The sequence below is a fragment of the Periophthalmus magnuspinnatus genome, chromosome 1 (genome assembly GCF_009829125.3).
Source record: "Periophthalmus magnuspinnatus isolate fPerMag1 chromosome 1, fPerMag1.2.pri, whole genome shotgun sequence".
Lineage (NCBI taxonomy): Eukaryota > Metazoa > Chordata > Actinopteri > Gobiiformes > Gobiidae > Periophthalmus > Periophthalmus magnuspinnatus.
Window position 1 is genome coordinate 34,304,720 of NC_047126.1, and position 14,566 is coordinate 34,319,285.

The 14,566-nt window shown below is 42.0% G+C and overlaps 1 protein-coding gene across 1 annotated transcript in view; it reads right to left on the minus strand.

Annotated features, from left to right (window-relative positions):
* Positions 1 to 2,931: 2,931 nt before the first annotated feature.
* LOC117370570 (sphingosine kinase 1-like) overlaps positions 2,932 to 14,566 on the minus strand; it is a 35,296-nt gene continuing 23,661 nt past the window's right edge. Inside the window, exons 3-5 of the mRNA XM_055221792.1 lie at positions 13,072 to 13,166; positions 12,000 to 12,115; positions 2,932 to 4,003 (exon numbers count right to left, since the gene is read on the minus strand). Of these exons, the coding sequence (XP_055077767.1) occupies positions 3,163 to 4,003; positions 12,000 to 12,115; positions 13,072 to 13,166 (1,052 nt within the window). The 3' untranslated portion in view covers positions 2,932 to 3,162. The remainder of the gene's footprint in view (positions 4,004 to 11,999; positions 12,116 to 13,071; positions 13,167 to 14,566) is intronic.

The following is a 14,566-nucleotide window of genomic DNA, read 5'->3' on the forward strand; positions in this document are numbered from 1 at the left end:
TGCAGGCATGTCCTTTAGTGATGACGTAATGTGTCATAAAAACACGGAATCGTTCAGCTGCAAACAGGGTCACTGTACATGTCCAGAGAAAATATTCTGAATACTCAATTTGAGTAACTGTCATCTGGTACTCTCATTTGAAGGTATTCAGATTACAGTTACTTTTCTAAAATCAGAATACATGTGTACTGTATTTGATCATGTGATGCAGGCTACAATCTCCACAGAGAAAAACATAAAACTCTTGTGGTGAGGCTTTAAATTTCTAATTACTGACACAGAACAAACATAAAGCTGTTTTTAATTCTGTGTTGTTTTTACTCTATAATTTCAATATAACTCCATGTAAACGTATTCCAAGTATTCAAAACAGTACTCTGTTTGGACCATGTATCAGAATACATTACAAAACACATTGTACAGCAGTATTCAGTATTCTGTAAGTAAACACATTTCTAGAGTGTTCTTTCATCTCATACATGACAATAACAGCGGCTCACACAGCCCAGATGCATCGTGTTCACATGAGCCTGGAATCTCCAGCTTTGTTTTGCGTCTGTGGGAGTCAAGGCTTTGATGCTTGTGAGTGCTCAAAGTGCTTGGACTGGAGATAAGACACGGAGCAGGAGCCCTCTCTTTCCACTATTTAAGTGTTTTATGGCTCTAAAATCATTTGAAAAACATGCATTCTTACTGGGAGTGAGCCATTTTCCGTCCCCATGCTGGTGTTGGTTCAGATACTTAAAGTATCGATAACAGTATCGGAGCTGAAAGAGCTGGATCGGAGCGTCCCCAGTTGTGAAGCATCACCATTATAAATCGTTTATTGCACTGAGCTCGTTCAGTTCTACAAGATATATAATAATGAGTCATGAATACAGAATGATTTTATATTTCAGAACTGACCAGCTCTAGCCCCTGACCCGACCCCGTATATGTGTGTGTATAAAATCTGTGTGTGTGTATGTGTGTGTGTGTGTGTATATATATATATATACATATACATATACATACACACACACACACACACTCACTACATGGCAGTTGCTTCAATGCATTTAGGGGTGTGGTCCTGGTCAAGACAATCTCCTGAACTCCAAACTGAATGTCAGAATGGGAAAGAAAGGTGATTTAAGCAATTTTGAGCGTGGCATGGTTGTTGGTGCCAGACGGGCTGGTCTGAGTATTTCACAATCTTCTCAGTTACTGGGATTTTCACGCACAACCATTTCTAGGGTTTACAAAGAATAGTGTGAAAAGGGAAAAACATCCAGTATGCGGCAGTCCTGTGGGCGAAAATGCCTTGTTGATGCTAGAGGTCAGAGGAGAATGGGCCGAGTGATTCAAGCTGATAGAAGAACAACGTTGACTGAAATAACCACTCGTTACAACCGAGGAATGCAGCAAAGCATTTCCACTCATCTCCATTACAAATAGGAAAAAGAGGCTACAATTGGCAAGAGCTCACCATAATTGGACAGTTGAAGACTGGAAAAATGTTGCCTTGTCTGATGAGTCTCGATTTTTGTTGAGACATTCAAATGGTAGAGTCAGAATTTGGCGTAAGCAGAATGAGAACATGGATCCATCATGCCTTGTTACCACTGTGCAGGCTGGTGGTGGTGGTGTAATGGTGTGGGGGATGTTTTCTTGGCACACTTTAGATCCCTTAGTGCCAATTGGGCATCGTTTAAATGCCACGGGCTACCTGAACATTGTTTCTGACCATGTCCATCCCATGACCACCATGTACCCATCCTCTGATGGCTACTTCCAGCAGGATAATGCACCATGTCATAAAGCTCGAATCATTTCAAATTGGTTTCTTGAATATGACAATGAGTTCACTGTACTACAATGGCCCCCACAGTCACCAGATCTCAACCCGATAGAGCATCTTTGGGATGTGGTGGAACGGGAGCTTCGTGCCCTGGATGTGCATCCCACAAATCTCCATCAACTGCAAGATGCTATCCTAACAATATGGGCCAACATTTCTAAAGAATTAATCAGCACCTTGTTGAATCAATGCCACATAGAATTAAGGCAGTTTTGAAGGCGAAAGGGGGTCAAACACCGTATTAGTAATGTTAGTAATGTTCCTAATAATCCTTCAGGTGAGTGTGTGTGTGTGTGTGTGTATATGTGTGTGTGTATATATATATATATATATATATATATTATAATGATGTATAGAAAGAGAGACAAAACAGTCTTTTTCCAGTTCATAAATAAATTAAGTTGTTGAATAAAACATGCTAATGTGATGCCGTTTTCCCATTTAAAAGTCTGCTCTGATTGGCCGAGAAATATTTGGGTTACAGCGAGAGACGATCGTGTGACTGTTTGAGGCTGAGGTCATCAAAAGGTGAAGTCCTTAATTCACATCACAGGGTCCACACAAAACACACCCCGTATCTGCCAATGCCCCAGAACTCTAAAAACAAGTAGCCATTTTGAGTTCATAATATTAAAAGTGAGTTTTTTAAAGCTGCCCAGTTTATCATCTCAATGAACAAACAATAAAAAACCTCAACACAGAATTTCAGACTTTTGGTTTTAGAGCAGCCCTTTAGAGTCATATCTATGAATGTCATCTTTATATTATCCTTATATTATATTTCTTCTAATAATCATTATTTAAACATTTAGTTTTGTTAAATCTATCAAAAATAAAACCACTCTGCATCAGTCCTGTGCAGGGAACAGCAGAGGCTCCAGTATCAACAAAAGAAGCAGAATTTTTTTATTTATTTTTTTTAATCAGACCTGCTCTCTGTTTTGTTCAGATCTTTAATCATGTGCCTCTGAAATTTTATTTGGAGTGATTCATGTTTGAGTAAGCTTTAATCGACTAGACAGCATTTTGTCGATCTACCCCCGTTTACCTCCACAGGTACGCCCCCACTGTGACGTACGCAGTTCCTTTTCCAGTTTCATTTTCTTAACTGGTGATTCTCGTAGGATGCAGCTATCCATAGGGGGCGCTGACAGCATGCAAAGCTTTGTTGTGATGACGTTTACGGCGACCTCGGCTTCCACTGGACACCGCACTTTTCTAACACGGACTTGTCTCATAGATTATAACTATAATGCAGACACAAACACAATAGGTCGTTTTACACCATTGCTACGCTGACCAGAGAGTTGAGGGTTTTCATTTTATCCAGTTATCAGCCTGGCGAGCCCCCTGTGGACCTCCGCCTGCACTGGTCCATACTCCACCACTTCCCCGTCTACTGTGATGATGCCCTTTGGTGACTGCGGCTCCAGCCTCAGAGCGCGGACTTTAACGTGAACCAGATGTGGGCAGTTTGAGGTCAGATGTGCGCCTTTTTCCATGGCTAGGAAAAGCCTCAGCAACGCTGCCCGCGAGATTCCAGCTTTAACGTAGAACAGATGGATTAGGCCGTCGTCCAGAGTGGAGTCCGGCGCCGCAAACAGGTCCTCAGCCAGATGGGACTGGTACATCGCTAGCATGAGGACAAACTCCTCCTGCGGCACAACCACCCAGTTGTTAGGCACAGGGTGGTCTAAAGGAGGCAGCAGAGAGTCCACAGGGCCAGAGGGGCTGAGGTTGGCAAGTCTCCGTGTCACTTTAACAGAGTTGTTTGAGTGGCAGGAGTTGTGTTCAGAGATTGGACTGCAGTTTTCATGAGGAAAACTGTAGAGACTTGAAGCAGGCAAAGGCGTGTTCTGAACGCCGTTTTGGTCAATGCGATTGTCCAGTGAAGGCAGCAGATACGACAGTCTCCCTCGATACACGCGCAGACAAGCTAACCTGACCAGCGTCCCGACTGTGAACCGCGCCGCTCCTACATGGCGATACTTCTCACTTTCGATGTCCACGTCTGCCACGAAGCCCCAGGCCAGAGACAGGAAGGAGAAAACGCGCGCACCGGATGATAAATGGATCGAGACCAGGTCCATGCGGGACACCAGGCCTTTACAGAGCAGGAAGCCACAGCTGACGAGCAGCTCCTCACTGGACACTGGGCTGGACCTAAACACACAGATAAAGAGAAATCCCCAAATCACTTTCAAAAACACTTAAAAGGACAAAAAATGCATATCTGACATATCTGAATCAAAAACAGTATAGAATTCATACAGATCACAACATCTAGAATTTTTAGAGTGACTGGCAACATTATGAATGTCAGAGGTGAGCCATGGCATTTTCGCCTGTAAAAACCAGGCTGTATATATATAAATGGGAATGGCTAACCTGCCACCACGTTCCGAAGAGTGAATTGGAGCCAGTGTCCCCTCTCTCTGTAACTGCTGCTGTCAGACTCATCATTTTGGTCTTTAGTTCATATTAACCCGCTCTACATGATCCTGGGGTTTTATTTCACTATTGTGTCTCTAAATCAAGATATGAGCACTAATACAATACAAAGACAAATCCGGGGGCTTCTTTCCCCAAGGTCGCTGCCGCTAGAGGTAGCAACAGATTTGAGTGACAGTGTTGCTAAGTGCCTGCCCCCTGCCAAACCAACAGTTCTAGTGGGAAGGGACGTTACCTTCAATGGCTTTGCTCCTGATTGGGGTTGCCATGATACTTGTGGTCGGAATTTCAAATATGGAACAAAAAAACAGTTAACAGCTAACACTGGGACACTACAGACTAGCTAACGGCAGGGACACATGTTTTTTTTTAAAGCACTTGACATTCCCAACGGTGACACGCTCGTCATTCACCATCTCGTCAGGGGCGCCCATTGACTTCCATTGACTTATATTGACTCCCATTCATTTTAGCAGTTCTAAATGGCCCAGGTGCCTGGGTGCTGCTTTATGTCAGAAGTGTGTCTGGGAGACAAACATACTCCTCGCTATGACATGTTATGACATGTTAACAATAACAATAACAAATAAGCATGAGTGCTTACAGGGGAGTCGATGAGTGGTTGGGTCTGTTGTTCCAGGCCCCAGGATTTTATGGACCCAGAATTTGACCCTCTTCTTACAGATTTATATATGAGGTTATATGTGAGTTTTCTTGCCCCGGGCCACCAACATATGTGTCCCTGCTAACTGCAGGGACACATATGTTGTCCCAATTCTGAGGGCAAACACTAGCAAGTTACACGCACATTTACGAGACAACCATCCTGCATTGATTGACAAACTTGAGACTAAAATATCCATGTAAAATAAACTATTGAGTGTAGTTTGTGTTAATTTGTATTTGTATGAATAATGGTACGTGTTTGTGTCGACTTTGCTATCGTTAGCTTAGCGTTTGCTGAACAGCATTTTGCACAGCTGATGGCTGCGATGCCAGGATATCCCTTATCATATCCTTTTTCTGTGGATTTCTCAGGTTCGTTCATGTTTTTTTTTTAATAGTCAAGAGTTCTATAATTGACACATTTATTATTCATTCATTGTTCATTTAATTTGCAGCAAAAAAAACAAAGGTGTTTGCTCAGACACCTGCAAATTGTATGGTAATTGATGTTTTAGTGACTTCTTAAAAAAACTATACACCTTGGTTCAATAACTATCATGATAATATCATTAACGATTATTTTGACCAAAATCAGCAAGTCTAAATTTTAATATTGCCCCATCCCTAGGTGGGACAGAAACAGCTTGGGGGACAGCACACAACAAAGGACAGGCCCATGTGGGAGTATGGGGTCAAAGGGCACGATAATGGCTCACACACAAACCCACTACAACTTCCACCAACAAACAATTATGAGGATGGCTCATAAAAACCTAGACCAGTTTTAGTCCTGGTTTAGGTCTGGGTTTTGTTTCACTTGTGATGATAAAACTTTGAATTCATGCAACTCCAAATGTTTCCTGAAATTAATTTGACGTCGTATTCTTAGAACTACAGCCCTGCAGATCCCGGCCGTCGCTCCACCACACTGATCTCCTTTGGTGCTTTTTGCTCAGCGTTTGGCTGCAGCTCACTCAACCAAATCAGTCAAATGAGTAAATCATTAATAATACAAGATGCTTTTTCCACCAGAGCCAGATGCCTTTGGATCTAACTCTGAAGAATTCTGGGTAAAACAGTGTTGACTTTGAGACGGATCAGTGCCTGACCTTCGGGGAGAGGATATTATTATTTATATGAGTGTGTGTTTTTATATTTTACCTAAAAACGATGCTGAAAAACTCATCCATGCATTTATTACTTCCAGACTTGATTACTGTAATTCTCTGCTCGCCGCTTGCCCCAAAAGTACTATAAGGAGCCTCCAGTTGGTCTAAAATGCAGCGGCCAGAGTCCTAACAGGAACTAAAAGAAGAGACCACATCAGTCCTGTACTAAAATATCTGCACTGGCTTCCTGTCAAGCTTAGAATCAAATTCAAAGTCCTCCTCCTGACATACAAAACCCTAAACAGTATGGCCCCATCCTATCTGCAAGATGCTATTGTCCCATACCACCCAAACAGAGCACTCCGCTCTCAGATTGCAGGACTATTAGTGGTTCCTAGAGTGTCCAAAGGTACAGTGGGAGGGAGAGCATTCATTTACCAAGCTCCTGTGCTATGGAATCAACTCCCTGCTGATGCTAAACAGGCCCCCACAATCTCTGTATTTAAGACCAGGCTTAAAACCTTCCTCTTCGGTATAGACCAGGTTACATAGTTTAATGTCACTCCGAACTAACTATGACCAGATTGGCTGGGAGTGACCTTAAAAGCCGGGATAAGATAGGCTGCAGTAGGAGGGGGAAGTATGGCAACCTGAGCACTATCCTCTGCTTCCTCCTATTTTCTCATCAGCAATGCTATTCACATGTTGTCCCCTGTCCCACTCCCCCTGTGGAGTGTAACTCTTTCAGATGCCCCGATGACAGCTGGACCCTCTCCTCCTCCCCGCCTGGCCCTCCTCCACCCGCCTCCCTCTCCTCCTCGCCTGGCTCTCCTCCTCCTCGCCCGGCTCTCCTCCTCCTCGCCTGATCCTCCTCCGCCCCCTTCCCTCTTCCTCACCTAGCCGATTTTTCTTGTTTTGTCTGATTTTTCCTGTTGTTCGATTTTCCTGTTTGTTTTTGTGTGTAGGCAGCACGGTGGCTGAGTAGCAACACTCATGCCTCACAGCAAGAAGGTTTGGTTCGATCCCTGGGTCGCCCAGGCCTTTCTGTGTGGAGTTTTGCATGTTTCTCCCCGTGTCTGGATGGGTTTCCTCCGGGTACTCCGGTTTCCTCCATCAACCAAAACATGAACGCCCTTCGAGACAACTGTTGTGATTTTGGGCGTTACAAAAATAAAATGAATAGAATTGAATTGATTTTTTGATTTTGTTCATATAAACTGGTCAATCTGTTTTCTGCAGATACAATCTACACACAGACTGCTTTAAACCTATAGACTCTTTCACTCAGTCCTTTGTTTCATAACAGTGATGGTTTAAACCATCACTGTTCACTCTATGGAAAAGGCTATCACTATCTGTCAGAAGAACACTATATATATGAATTTATAAAATGGACAGGGCTATGACAACAGACTGGCTCAATATCTCACCTGTTTGTTCAACTTTTAATGCAAGATGATTGTCTATGGCTAAAAACTGAACAGGAGAGAGAAAGTGAGAGGGAGGGAAGAGCAGTCAGGGAGAGAGAGAGAGGGAGGGAGGAGGAGAGAGGGTGTGAAAGGAAGGGAGGAGAGGGAGGAGGACAGACGAAGCGAGAGGAGGAGAGAAGGAGGAGGAGAGACGGATAGATAGGAGAGGGAGGAGGAGAGAGGGTGTGCCTGAGGTCCCACAGTAGAGAGCGTCCCCAGTGTCCTAACCCTAATCCCAGGGCACGCCTCCATCTGCGAGTCAAATCTCTCTATGAGGAGACAAAATGAACCTAAACTTAAACCCATTACAGATTAAAGACACTGGAGGAACATAAAAAGTAAAGGTAGAAAAGTACTCAATTTAAGTGTAATGGTTAGGTATCTGTACGTTACTTAAGTACATTTTACAGCGTATACTTTTTACTTTTACTTCATTCCATTTGAGAGCAGTAACTGTACTACTACTACTCCACTACATTTTTGAACTGGACTGAAAAGTAAAAGTATTTTTTATTATTGTGTGAGACCTGCTGAAAAGGCTGAGGGTTTATTTTTAACACATTCATAATTTGAGCAAAACAAAAACATAAAAATAAAAACAACTAGGAAAAAATTATAGAATCAAACAGGTACTTTAATACTTTTACTTAAGTAGATTTTTTTATGTGATACTTGAGTACCGGTATTGTTTTGCTCTGCTATCTGTACTTTCACTTAAGTAACAAAATGGAGTACTTCTACCACCACTGATTCAAGATTAATTATAATTATAATGAACTAAGTTATAACACAAACAGCAAAAACTATCTGTTTGCTAAGCCCGTTTTAGACCATGAGGGCAAAAACCTAACATTTTATATATGTCCTGCAACATCTTCAGCTCACCACCAGAGGGAGACTGTGATTTTGGCGTTAGAGCCATTTGGTGCATTGTAGCTGTGGTCTGCTGGTCTGCTGGATGTAGTCTGGCATGGCCTTGCTGACCCGTTGCCCCTGGGTCCAGTTCTGGATGTGCCCAGCGCCATGGGATAAAAGCTGATCTGGTCTCTTCCTCTCATTGTTGTCCCAGGCTGCACACACACACACAGCCCATTGTCGCCCCACTGCAGCATCAGATACATGGAGGAACGAGAGTTTTCACATTATGGAATGTGAAGATGTCATGGTTCCAGAAGGGGGGGCAAGAGCCACATTTACCGTTTGATTATGCCGTATTTTAAACATGAAATGTCTAAAAGGTGAATGCACAAATGTTGAACCTGATCATTTATATCAGTGACTAAACTAGTCTGTGTAAAGAAGTAGATTAAGTGAGTGTGACGTCACCCATAACATTCAGCTCCAGTCAAATGAAGCTCATCGAGGCTAGCAGTTATAGTATCATAGCAACCAAAGAGCCAATCCAGAGTGAGGCTGCTGAAGGTAACTCAGACACAATAGTGAAATAAAAACCCCAGGATCATGTAGAGCGGGTTAATACGAACATTTTAAGACCAAAATGGCGAGTCTGACAGCAGCAGGTACAGAGAGAGGGGACACAGATTTCTAATTGAACTGGAGCCAGAGTCGATGGAGCTGGATACGCGCCCACGATCACTTCATATTTGGGATGCAGCTAGCAGGTTAGCTACGTCCATTTACAGTATTGTTCAAAATAATAGCAGTACAATGTGATTAACCAGAATAATCCAGGTTTTTAGTAAATTTTTATTGCTACATGGCAAACAAGTTACCAGTAGGTGCAGTAGACCAAGCCCTCATGATATGCACGCCCTTAAGGCTTGTGCCATTGGGCAACTAGTTGAAAGGGGTGTGTTAAAAAAAAATAGCAGTGTGGCATCCAATCAGTGAGGTCATCAATTTTGTAAAAAAAAACAAAAAAAAACAGGTGTGACTCAGGTGGCCCCAATTTAAGGATGAAGCCAGCACTTGTTGAACATGAATTTGAAAAAACTGGGTCGTTCAAGACATTGTTCAGAAGGACGGCGTACATTGATTAAAAAGTTGATTGGAGAGGGGAAAACCTATAAAGAGGTGCAAAAAATTATTGGCTGTTCAGCTAAAATTATCTCCAATGCCTTAAAATGGACAGCAAAACCAGAGAGACGTGGACGAAAACGAAAGACGACCATCAAAATGGGTCAAAGAATAATCACCTGTAACCTGTAAATGCTGTGACAGTTAGAAGACGTCTGTGTAAAGCCAATCTATTTTCAAGAATCCCCCGCAAAGTTCCTCTGTTTAAAAAAAGGCATGTGGAGAAGTGGTTACACTTTGCCAAAGAACACATCAACTGGTCTAAAGAGAAATGGAGGAACATTTTGTGGACTGATGAGAGTAAAATTGTTCTTTTTGGGTCCAAGGGCCACAGACAGTGTGTGAGACGACCCCCAAACTCTGAATTGAAGCCACAGTACACAGTGAAGACAGTGAAGCATGGTGGTGCAAGCATTATGATATGGGCATGTTTCTCCTACTATGGTGTTGGGCCAATACCAGGGATCACGGATCAGTTTGCATATGTCAGAATACTTGAAGAGGTCATGTTGCCTTATGCTGAAGAGGACATGCCCTTGAAATGGGTGTTTCAACAAAACAATGACCCCAAACACACAAGTAAACAAGCAAAGTCTTGGTTCCAAACCAACAAAATTAATGTTATGGAGTGGCCAGCCCAATCCCCGGACCTTAATCCAATCGGGAACTTGTGGGGTGATGTGAATAATGCTGTTTAGGAAGCAAAAACAAGAAATGTAAATGGACTGTGGAATGTTAAAGAATCATGGAGTGGAATAACAGCTGAAGTTGGTTGACTCCATGCCACACAGATGTGAAGCAGTTATAAAAAAAAAAAAAACTGTGGTCATACAACTAAATATTAGTTTAGTGATTCACAGGATTGCTAAATCCTACAAACAAAAATGTTTCTACAAAATAATTTTGAGTTTGTACAGTCAATGGCAGACACGGCTATTTTTTTAACACACCCCTTTCAACTAGTTGCCCAATTGCACAGCCTTAAGAGCATGCATATCATCAATGTTGGGTCTTGTTTGTTTTTCTGGTTTTAACCCAGAAAATAGTGAGGTAGACTAGTTTTAGTCCTGGTTTAGTTCTGGGTTTTGTTTCACTTGTGATGATAAAACTTTGAATTAATGCAACTCCAAATGTTTCCTGAAATTAATTTGACGTCATATTCTTAGAACTACAGCCCTGCAGATCCCGGCCGTCGCTCCACCACACTGATCTCCTTTGGTGCTTTTTGCTCAGCGTTTGGCTGCAGCTCACTCAACCAAATCAGTCAAATGAGTAAATCATTAATAATACAAGATGCTTTTTCCACCAGCGCCAGATGCATTCGGATCTAACTCTGAAGAATTCTGGGTAAAACTCATAACAGTGTTGACTTTGAGACGGATCAGTGCCTGACCTTCGGGGAGAGGATATTATTACTTATATGTATGTGTGTTTTTGATTTTTGTTCATATAAACTGGTCAATCTGTTTTCTGCAGATACAATCTACACACAGACTGCTTTAAACCTATAGACTCTTTCACTCAGTCCTTTGTTTCATAACAGTGATGGTTTAAACCATCACTGTTCACTCTATGAAAAAGGCTGTCACTATCTGTCAGAAGAACATCACTATATAAATGAAAATATATATACACATATATATAAAATGTATTTATAAAATGGACAGGGCTATGACAACAGACTGACTCAATATCTCACCTGTTTGTTCAACTTTTAATACAAGATGATTGTCTATGGCTAAAAACTGAACAGAAGAGAGAAAGTGAGAGTGAGGAAAGAGCAGTCAGGGAGAGAGAGAGAGAGAGAGAGAGAGAGAGAGAGGGAGGGAGGGAGAGGGAGAGAGAGGAGAGAGAGAAGGGGAGAGAGGAAGGGAGAGGGAGGAGAGATGGAGAGAGGGGGAGAGAGGAGAGAGAGGTGAAAAAGAACTTTTAATCCAAGATCTCATGATTGTCTACAGCTAAAAACTGAACAATAGAGAGGAGGAAGGTGGGGAGGGAGAGAGGAGAAAGAAAGAGGAGAGGAGGAGAAGAACTTTTAATCCAAGATTTCGTGACTGTCTCCGTCAAAAAACTGGCCACTCTAGAACTGAAATGGGCTAAAAAGCTTTTGGTTATTTTACTTCCCAAAAATGGAATCCATTTGAAGGACATGTCAAACTTGAGCCACTGCAGCACTTTAATAATGTGGAGATAAACATTATAATCACACCTGCTCCTGTTTTAATGCTTCAAATGGACTGGTGCAGATGTTTGGTTTGTTTGTTTTTCTTTGTATTGCTGTATAAATAAAGATATATTTTTAAAAATGGCTTTGACCCTTGTTACATCAGGGTTGACAAAATACAGTTTAGTTTTTCTTTAAAACCTCAGTGCTTCCATTGCAGATATAGTTGTGTAACTTATTTTCAATGATGATTTTGGACTCACCCAGAGTAGTGATGCACCGACGCTGCCAGCGCATTGCCGGAGCCTCCCGGGAGAATGGCCAGAGGCATCCGGATGGCCTCCCACCAGTCAGGCCGCTCTAACAGCCCATTAATCACCTGAACAACAAACAGCACTGCTTTAATGGGACGCAAACCATTACAGGACAAAGAAGAAGACAGGTTGTTGTGGTTTATACAGTTTCATTTTTTAAAAACTGTACTCTGGGCTTACTAAAAATTAAGTTGAATATATGGCAATAAAACCCACGTTAATAGGCCGTGTTTTCCGATATTCAAATAGACCCTTTTCCATGGAGCCACCCTTCTTGTTTAGTCTCTGTGAGGATTTAGCAGAGTCTCGCTAAAATAAATCAGTATGTAACAATGAGACAGCAGGTTACAGATGGAGGATCATAGACGCCATGTTAAGACCTTTACAATGATGTCAGCAGTTAACTACAAGAAACGTGTGTGTTTATAAAAGTATGTGTTTGTGTCTCAATGCTAATACTAATGTTAAATTGATCTAAATCTCAAAATAGAACACAAAACATTCAGCTACAGTCAAATGAAGCTCATTGAGGCTAGCAGTTACAGTGGCAAATATGGAGACAAGTTCCATGTTTGGAATTCTGCCCGCAAGTATCATAGCAACCAAAGAGCAAATCTGGAATGAGGCTGTGAAATGTAACACCCCTTCCTACCCATGCCACTGGTTTAGCAGGGAGCGAGCACTTAGCAACGGTGTCAGTCAAACCTGTTGCTAACGCTAGCAGGAGTGACCTTGGGAAAAGAAGGCACCTGATTTGTCTGTTATCAATGTTCATATCTTGATTTACAGACACTATAGTGAAATAAATGTAGAGCAGGTTAACACGAACATTTAAGATCAAAATGACGAGTCTGACAGCAGCAGTTACAGAGAAACGGGACACAGTTTTTCAATGTAAAGTTAACTGGAGCCAGAGTGGATGGAGCCAGAAGCACCCCCATGATCACTGTCTATGTGGCTAGCAGGTTAGCTATGTTCATTCTATATTTTACAGTCTATGGTATTGCCAGAGTCAGTGTACCTCAAACAGCAGTCCGTCCCCTGACATAATCACGAGCGTGTCCCACTGGGCCAGATTCAGGTCCCTCACGAGCTCTCGGGCATGGTTCTGCCGCTCTGAAACACAAACACATTTACACAGGTGCATCCTCAAATGGCAATTAGCACAAAGAGCTGCCATGTTGACTGGGAACAACAGTTTGGAAGTGTATTTAGTTACAGAATACTGAATACTGAATAGAGTACTGCGTTCTGAATACTTGCAAAACTTTTACGTTGAGTTGCATTTAAATTATGGAGTAAAGACGCAGCATCGGATTAAAAACTGTTTTATGTTTGTTTCACTGTTTGTTCTGCATTTCAAATCACAAATTAAAGAAGTTTGATGGAAGAAACTTGCAATTACTGTATAGAGGAAATTCAAACCTGGACAGGATTATTTTTACATGTTATATTTATTATTATTATTATTATTATTATTATTATTATTATTACATTGTATGTATATTTTTATCCTTGCCCATCAAAAGCGGATCTCGGGGAAAACGCGTGGGGGGTGTGGGGTTTAGAAAGGGGAAAAAATGTGTAACTTGTATAACTACAGATTATATTAACACTTGAAGTAAAAATTTGATCACAAAAAAACAAATTATAGAAGTAAAAACGTCTTCAAATCTGTCTTTGGACAAAACATTGTAGGAGTTAAGACATTTGGCTGCCTATCCAATCACTTCCTCAATTCTATGGATCATACCCGGAGGACTGAGCAATTACACAGACTGGTGCCAATAAAAAGGTCAAAGGTCAAAGGTCACGACCGTCCTGGCAGATGCTCAGAGAGATTGTGGACGTCATTTATTTAAGAGTGTTCGGTCTGAGGTGAATCGAGACGCAGACCTCGGGTTCCAGGCGGCTCTTTTACGAAGATGGCGTTTCACAGAGGGTAACCTGACCTCGGCTCCTAATGAAGAACCGACTGACCTGCCAATGACAACGAGTCGTGGTAGAGCACTTGGATTATCCACGGCTGGACCATTTCATCAGGGTTGCCACACTTGAAATCATTTTCCAGGACTTTTTCAGAACATTTCAGTTAATCACAATGTCAACAAACAGATCCCCTTCTTTTTTCTACAGTTTTATACAGAAAAATGTGCTGTAGGGACCAATTTGTACCTGAATTTGATATTTGGAATTCTGACGCTCTTTCCCACCCGCACAGTAGGTTTAGCAGGGAGTGGGCACTTAGCAACTGCTGCTAACACTAGCAGGAGCGACCTAGGGGAAAGAAGGCACCTGATTTGTCTGTTATTAATGTTCATATCTTGATTTACAGACACAATGGTGAAATAAAAAACCCAGGATCATATAGATAATACGAACTTTTAAGACGAGTCTGAGCAGCTGCAGTTACAGAGAGAGGGGACACAGTTTTACAATTGAAAGCGAACTGGAGCAGATGGAGCCGAAAATGTGCCCATGATCACTTCCTATTTGGACCGTGGCAGATAGCAGGT